This window comes from Arvicanthis niloticus, chromosome 5 (assembly GCF_011762505.2).
Source record: "Arvicanthis niloticus isolate mArvNil1 chromosome 5, mArvNil1.pat.X, whole genome shotgun sequence".
NCBI classification, from domain to species: domain Eukaryota; kingdom Metazoa; phylum Chordata; class Mammalia; order Rodentia; family Muridae; genus Arvicanthis; species Arvicanthis niloticus.
The window spans coordinates 9,010,652-9,019,080 of record NC_047662.1 but is presented as its reverse complement, the minus strand read 5'-3'; the positions used below and the strand labels follow the sequence as shown (position 1 = coordinate 9,019,080).

At 36.0% G+C, this 8,429-nt stretch overlaps 1 protein-coding gene across 1 annotated transcript; it reads left to right on the top strand.

The window, feature by feature from the left end:
* Positions 1-2,751: 2,751 nt before the first annotated feature.
* LOC117709258 (uncharacterized) lies at positions 2,752-7,217 on the top strand. The gene is made up of 2 exons (XM_076933494.1): positions 2,752-2,872; positions 4,529-7,217. The coding sequence occupies exons 1-2, from the start codon at positions 2,830-2,832 to the stop codon at positions 6,097-6,099; spliced, it is 1,614 nt and encodes a 537-aa protein (XP_076789609.1). The 5' UTR covers positions 2,752-2,829; the 3' UTR covers positions 6,100-7,217.
* The last annotated feature ends 1,212 nt before the right edge of the window (positions 7,218-8,429 follow it).

Genomic DNA, 8,429 nt, shown 5'->3' with positions numbered 1-8,429 from the left:
CCTGGACAGTTTTCTGTAATTCCTTCACCTGTTTGGTTGTGTTTTCTTGCATTTCTTTAAGGGCTTCTACCTGTTTAGCTGCGTTCTCTTCAAATTCTTTGAGAGTGTTGTTTATGTCCTTTTTAAAGTCCTCCATCATCATCATAAGAAGTGATTTTAATTCTGAGTCCTGCTTTTCTGGTGTGATGTGGTGTTCAGGACTTGCTATCGTGGGGGAACTGGGTTCTGATGATGCCAAGTAACTTTGGTTTCTGTTGTTTAAGTTCCTGCGATTGCCTTTCACCATTTGGTTAGCTGTAGTGCTACTTGCACTCACTGGTTTTGACTGGAGTCTGCCTTTCCAGTTATCTTGGTTGTGTCAGAACTCCTCAGGGTCCGGATGACTCTACAATCCTGAGCTCCAGCTGCTCTGGGTATAGTGGCTCCTCTAGGATGTTTCAGGATATGGTGTGTCTATGGTAGTAGACCAGCTAGGTGTTTGCTGCTCTGTATGTAGTTGCTCCTCTATGATGCTTCAGGATATGGTGTCCCCTGCTCTGCAGCTCTGTGGGCCATGTCCTCTCTAGGATGCCTGCAGCTCTGCGGTCCTTGACCTCTCTTGGGTACCTCTGCAGCTCTGCTGTTTGTGACCTCCCTAGGGTGCCTCCGGACTCAGTTTCCAGAGGGGAGCAGATCAGCTGGAGGACTGCTCCAGCCAATGGTATCCAGGCCAGGGACAGAAGGGAACTCATTAATATTAATATTTTAATTAATATTAAAATTAATATTAATTTAATTTTTGGAGGTGGAGACCTGCTAATCACACCCTCTACCCCTGTGTTACATGACTGATGGTGCAGGTTAAATGGAGTTACCTTGTCCAAGACCTGACACTCTTTGACATTTTATGTCACACAGTAATCATTGAAGTGTTTACACCTGAAATCTGTTTGTCTCATGAGAGATACTGCCACTGTGGTAAAATCTCAGTATGGAAATGGTTAGTTTCCTTTCTTTTTGGTTTCAATCTTTCGAAGTAGTGGAAGTCCTGTAGTCTTCACCTTCTCTTTTCAACACATGAAATACAGTAGTGAGAGTTTTCTATCGTGCATCATCTTGGTGTTGTGTATAAACCATCAATTTTCATACATAAATTAATGTTCTTTTTAATTTTTGTGTTTGGTTCTTTAGAAGGAAGAAGGCTTGATAGAACCTATGTTATTCTTCTTGATCAAAATTATGCATTACACAACTGAAGGGTTGCGGCAATGATTCTCTTTTTCATTACAATACAATTTTCTTAGATATAAGTGTTCAACTGAATATTTTTAAGTACACTGAATGATACATTATGCCCCTAACACCCCGAGTGCAGCACCAAACCCTGCTGACTGTACTCAGACATAGTAGTGAGCTGTAATATGTTTAGACAGAATTAAATTCTGTTTCTATAGAAAAGCATCGAGTACTTTTAAGTCTTAGTCATTTTTTCATGCCTCAGGTTTACATTTTTGAGGTTTAGTTGTAATAGAGACAATACATAACCAGTGTATTATAGTTTTCATGAACAAAGGAAGAATTGTAGATCATACTTGTCTATGCAAGCTATAATTCTAATACACAAGTGGTCAAGTTCTGAAGAAAATTAAGTAAGGTTAAAATTAGATTAAAATTTTAAATTGTTAATATGAGAAATAATTATTAAATACTCAAGAAGAATTGGTATAATTCTCCTTTAATATGAAAACAAAATTTGATCAAAGAAAATGATTCTGCTCTATTGGAATGCCTTGCCACTTATGCCACTTGTTCAGACATAACGAATCTAATCAATCTGTAATGAAAAACCATATAAAACTTATGAAATTGTTATTATATGTATTGATTATACCAACTTATATAAAATATTAAATAATTTAAATGTTCTCAAATTTTGGTTTCTCTACTTTGTAGTTTTGAACATATTCTCATAAAATAACTTCCCAAAGCATTTGATTTTCTGTGTCATATGGAATGTTGAATGTATGCCCTGATGCTGCAGTTCTGTTCTGTTTAAGAAAAAACTCTGACATTTAGTTCATCCATTAATGCTGCATTTCACATTCTACCAGTTTGATCTAGAAAGAATGTAACATTCTACTGAGTCCTCAGATTGTTAAATAGATCTGTTGTAATACAGACAAGTGAGATGCAGCTGCACACAGGAATAAGCAAGTGTCCATATTTCAGCAAACTCTGCATTATAAAATTTGAAGGCATGTTTCTTGTCTTTATAATTTGACAATTTATGATGTGGAACTGGGATTCTATTTGATATCAACACTTATTTCATAAAGTTACGTTACTGCATCTAGACATCAAATGTATATATTATATTCTGTAAATGATTACTGCTTTTGTAATTATGACATCATGCACTCTCAGAGAAATAGAAGGAAGTCTATGAGTGTTTTACACAGTATCTACATTTTCAAATGTAGTGATTATGGCCCACCTTTCATTTGCTGCTAAAGTCTCAGTAACCAAAGGAAATTCATGAAGGTGAGAGCCTTTCTAAATGTGAGCATTACAGTAAGTCATTGTATAGATTGTCTGTGGAAGAGCAGCAGTTCAGAACTTCAGACACTTTTCCATTGCACTTTTTGAAAATGTTTGTCTTTCAATATTTTCTTCAATCATTTGTATCACAAAGTATATCTTAATTAACTCTTTTTTATCGAAGAAAAGATTTTGGTCCAGTAGTAAATAGGTAATTTTCCATTCCAGGGTCCGTTAACCTTTAAGGATGTGGCTGTGGACTTCTCACTGGAGGAATGGGAATGTCTCAATTTTGCTCAGAGGGCATTGTACATGGATGTGATGTTGGAGAATTACAACAATCTATTGTTTGTTGGTAAGATTGCACCTCTTGTTGACTTCCTGATTCTTTTTTTTGAATGTTCCCATTTTGTGTTTATGGAAACTCTCTGTAGTATCTACAGACCACTCAAAAAGGGAAAATCATAATTTTTTTCTGGTTAAAATCATGTTTCATTGTGTTCTCTTTCTATTTCCCTGCTTTCTTTGGAAGATTAATCAGTGTTAAATTCTCTGAGCTCTCTCCTTACCACTAATCTTCCAGACAGGGTTTCTCTGTGTAGCCCTGGCTGTCTGGGAACTCACCCTGTAGACCAGGCTGACCTTGATCTCAGAAATCTGCCTGCCTCTGCCTCCCAAGTGCTGGATTAAAGGCATGTACCACCACTGCCAGGCTCTATTTCTGCATATATAATAGTTGCAGTGTATTAATCTTACTATTGCTTTAGTGTTTTGTTCCTTCATTTTAGATTTTAAAAACTGCTAACGGTTTCAAGTATATATAGAGCTGTTTTTATGGAGAAATTTTTTTATTTAGTTTTTCACAATTGTTTTAGTTCTGGGACATGATTATTTATCCTTTCATTTAGGATGCTGAAATAAAACTATTTACTGGTTTCCTTGTCAATGCCAGTTACATCATAAATTTATACCTACCAATGCTACACATTGTCACTCTGAATCAAATTGTAACCATAAAATTAGAGCTACATTGTTCAGAGATCTACTTTTTTGTATTTTATTACAGATCTATCACTTATTTGTCCTAGCTTCTGCAAAGTACAATTTTCTTTCATTTTTATTTGTTATTTTATTTATTTACATTTCAAATGTTTTCTCCCTTCCAGGTTCCTCCTCTGTAACTCCCCCTCCCCTTTCCTCCCTCTTCCCTACTTCTATGAGAGTACTCCTTCACACACACAGCAATGCCCCCTCACTGGACTAGGATTCTATGCTGGGCCACTGAGCCTTCACAGGACCAAAGGCCTCCCGGCTCATTGTTGCCAGATATGGCAATCCTCTGCTACATATGTAGCTGGTGACATGAGTTTTTTCATATGTACTCTTTGCTCGGTCATTGTGTTTTTGGGAGATCAGGGGGGTCTGGTTGATTCATATTATTCATGCTATGGGGTTGCAAACCCATTCAGGTCTTCAATCCTTCCCCTAACTCCCCTATTGGGGTCACCATGCTCTTAGTTCTATTGTTAGCTTCAAGCATCCATATTTATGTTGGTCAGGTGCTGTCAGAGCCTCACACAAGACAGCAATATCTGACTCCTGTCAGGAAGCACTTAATGGTGTCAGCAGCACTGTCTTTGTTTCTTATCTGCATGTGGAATGGATCCCTAGGTGGGGCAGTGTCTGAATGGACTGTTCTTCAGTCTCTGATCCACTCATTGCTCCTGTATTTCCTTTAAGCAGGAGCAATTATGAGTTAATATTTTTGAGGTAGGTAGGAGGTATAATATTAAAATGAGTTTTAGAAGGCAATTATCATTTCCTATCATCTGATGTAGATCAGATTTGAGGTTCTTCTAAGGATACATGTAATAATTTAAAAAAAAATTTCTCTTAAGAGCATGAGTCCATGAGAATGTATATTTTAGCTAAAACTTCAGCCAACACTGTTTATTGAGTCACGTCATACCTATGTGAGTAATCCCTGTCATCTCTAATTGCACTTTTTCAGAAAATCGTCACATATGTGGAATGTATGAGAAGGTCTTGGATCAAGACACATTGTACGTTGTCCATGAGCCTGTGAATATCCAAGAGAAGTCTTCTAACTGCAGTGAACTCAGCAATAGGATTCATGAATCTACCCAAAGTACACTTCATAAAACTAACCACAGAGATGCATCTCTTCAATTCTCAAACCTAAGAATACCTAAAACTGGGAACACTGAAGAAGTTTGCAAGTATAAAGAATGTGCAAATGGTTTAAATGTGTGCTCAATCATTAGTCTCAATCAAGGAATCCACATAAGAAAGAAAGAACACAATAGAAATACAGAATTTGATGAGGTTTTTCACTCTAAACGTAAACCATTGCACAAGAAAAACAATAGTGGAGTGAATTCTTACAGAGGTAGTGAACCTGACCAGTGCTTTACCCAGAGACACTGTCTTCAAAGTCAGCAGCGCATTTATCCAGGAAAGCAACCTCACAAATGTAGTGAATGTGAAAAATGTTTTAAACAAAAATTCAATCTTAGTATTCATCAGCGAATTCATAGTGGTGATAAACCTTATAGGTGTAGTGAATGTGACAAAGGCTTTACCATAAAACGCACTCTGAGAATTCATCAGAGAATTCATACAGGAGAGAAACCTTACAAATGTAAAGAATGTGACAAATGCTTTACTGCGCCATCAAATCTTAGTGTTCATAAGAAAATTCACTTAAGAGAGAAACCTTACAAATGTAGTGAATGTGACAAATGCTTTATTGAAAAAGGCAGACTGAGAATTCATCAACGAATTCATACAGGAGAGAAACCTTACAAATGTAGTGAATGTGACAAATGCTTTACTCAAAAATCATGTCTTAGTATTCATCAGAGATTTCATACAGGTGAAAAACTTAACAAATGTAGTGAGTGTTCCAAATGCTTTACTGTAAAACGAAAGCTAAGAATTCATCAGAGAATTCATACAGGAGAGAAACCTTACAGATGTAGTGAATGTGACAAATGCTTTGCCAGTCAATCCTATCTTAGAACTCATCAGAGAATGCATACAGGAGAGAAACCTTACAAATGTAGTGAATGTGACAAATTCTTTACTCAAATATCACATCTTAATACTCATCAGAGAATTCATACAGGTGCAAAACCTTACAAATGTAGTGAGCGTTACAAATGCTTTACTGAAAAAGGCAGACTGAGAATTCATCAGAGAATTCATACAGGAGAGAAACCTTACAGATGTAGTGAATGTGACAAATGCTTTGCCAGTCAATCCCATCTTAGAACTCATCTGAGAATGCATACAGGAGAGAAACCTTTCAAATGTAGTGAATGTGACAAATGCTTTACACAAAAAGACAATCTGAGAAGTCATCAGAGAATTCATACAGGAGAGAAACCTTACAGATGTAGTGAATGTGACAAATGCTTTACCAGGCAATCTCATCTTAGTATTCATCAGAGAATTCATACAGGTGCAAAACCTTACAAATGTAGTGAGTGTTCCAAATGCTTTACTGAAAAAAGAAAGCTAAGAATTCATCAGAGAATTCATACAGGAGAGAAACCTTAAAGATGTAGTGAATGTGACAAATGCTTTACCAGGCAATCTCATCTTAGTATTCATCAGAGAATTCATACAGGTGCAAAACCTTACAAATGTAGAGAATGTGAAAAATGCTTTGCCCAACCATCACATCTTAGTGTTCATCAGAGAATTCATACACGAGAGAAACCTTACAAATAAGGTGTTTATGACAAATGCATTACCCACAATATCAGTTTGTGAAATTATCAGAGATTTTACACAGTATAGGAACTTTATGAAGGAAGTAAATGAGACAACCTTCTACTGAGAAATATCATGTTAAAATTTATTAGAGAATACTTAAAGGAGTATTAAAATTTTCAAATGTATTTAAAGTGTAAATCCTTTACTTTTGGCATATCTGTTAGAACGCAACAGAGAGTTCACACGGGTGAGAAACTTAACAGATGTAATGCATGAGGATATATCTTTGACTTCATTTCAGGTCAATGGAAACATCTTCAATTTTTTAGTGGGGAAAAATTTTTCTGTTGGGAAAAATGTGGCATATATTTTATCCATTGTGTATTCTTTGCAACATTTGAGGTTTCACACTAGAGAAATAGTACAATTACGAAAAACTTGTGAAATCCTTCATCTAATGTTTAAATCTTAGATAATGTCAACTATTTGTGCTTGGTGAAACTCTGAAAATGTGACAATGTAGGAGAGCTTTCATTAAACTTTTCCTTGTTCACCATCAAATATTGCCAGATCAAGGCAAGTGAGGAATCCATAAAAATATAGTGTTATATAAGACTTTCATGGTTAAAGCAGTAATGCATTCCAAAGGGAAAGTAAGTAATGTGTGTACAATAGCCCTGAAACTATGTAATGCAACGGGCAGCATTCTGTTTAATTTATGCAAATGAACAAATTCAGGCAAGTTGTACTTAAGAGAGTGATTTACAAACTGAGCCACAGACACTACGTGTTCTTTAGTCTGTATTATACCTACAGATGAGAAGAACATTTCGAGTATCCAGTATTCCTGATTCTTATCAAATGCTGGTTTTATGTTTCAGGATAAATATTGAGTATAACTCCTTTGTGCTCAACAACTCTGTTCCCATTGTCCTGTCAATAAATCTGAATGATGCGACAAGTTTGACTTGATTGTTTTCAGTTTGCACTTGGGTTACTTAGATGAATATATGTTGCATCTTTACAACAAATGTCTCTCATAAAACATATGCTGAAGACATGAGTATTTTCTGCAAACCTGTAATGTAAACATTATAGTAGTGATTACCAACAGGTTAGTAACAGCCTCTTTGGAATTGGAATGTCTCGTGGGTGATGCTTAAGAGCCTGTTCAAACATGTATTTCTACTGTTTTTTTTTTTTTTTTTTTTTTTTTTTTTTTTTTTGGTTTTTCGAGACAGGGTTTCCCTGTGTCCTGGCTGTCCTGAAACTCACTCTGTAGACCAGGCTGGCCTTGAACTCAGAAATACACCTGTCTCTGCCTCCCAAGTGCTGGGATTATAAACACGTATTTCCAATTGTCTTAGAACTGAAAAATCATTCATTCAACTCCAGGTTCGTCTGCCCACATATGAATAATTAAAATTGTGTGTCAGTGGTAAGCATTATAAAAGTTAGAAACACTGAATTAGAGATAATGATTGGTGTTAACTAAAATAGGGAAGATTCTGTGCAATATTCCAGGCTTATTGCCATAGTAGCACTAGGTTAAGTTAGAAAGAATTGAAACAGAAAACATGTATTGACTTTCAGAGCCTCAGCAATAAGTGTGCTTTCTCTCTTCATTTCAAGGGAGTATGAGATAAATGTCTCCCCAAAATAAATGAAAACATGGCTTAATAGTTTTCAGGGGCCGGGCGCTGGTGGCAGAGGCAGGAGGATTTCTGAGTTTGAGGCCAGCCTGGTCTACAGAGTGAGTTCCAGGACAGCCAGAACTACACAGAGAAACCCTGTCTGGAAAAAAAAAGTAGTTTTCAGGGATAACCATTCATACCCCTTGCTTGGATTTCCATACTAACATTTTACACATATGAGAACATACACTCTGAACAAAAACACAAAATCTCACTATTCAGGTATTCATCTTAAATTCATGTGTAAGTCTATTCATACAAATATGATCTGTAAATGTTTAAAGGATTATTTTTGTGTAGTAAATGAGATACATGCTCACACACAGTTTATAATTTCAAACATCCTGGAAATACATTTGGAATTACCTTTGAAAAAAGATGTGAAAATCTTTACTCCAAGCTGATGCATTACCTCAGAATATTTTAACTAAATTCAAGAAGGCTCTGAAAATTACCTAAGAAAAATCAAAGGTTATA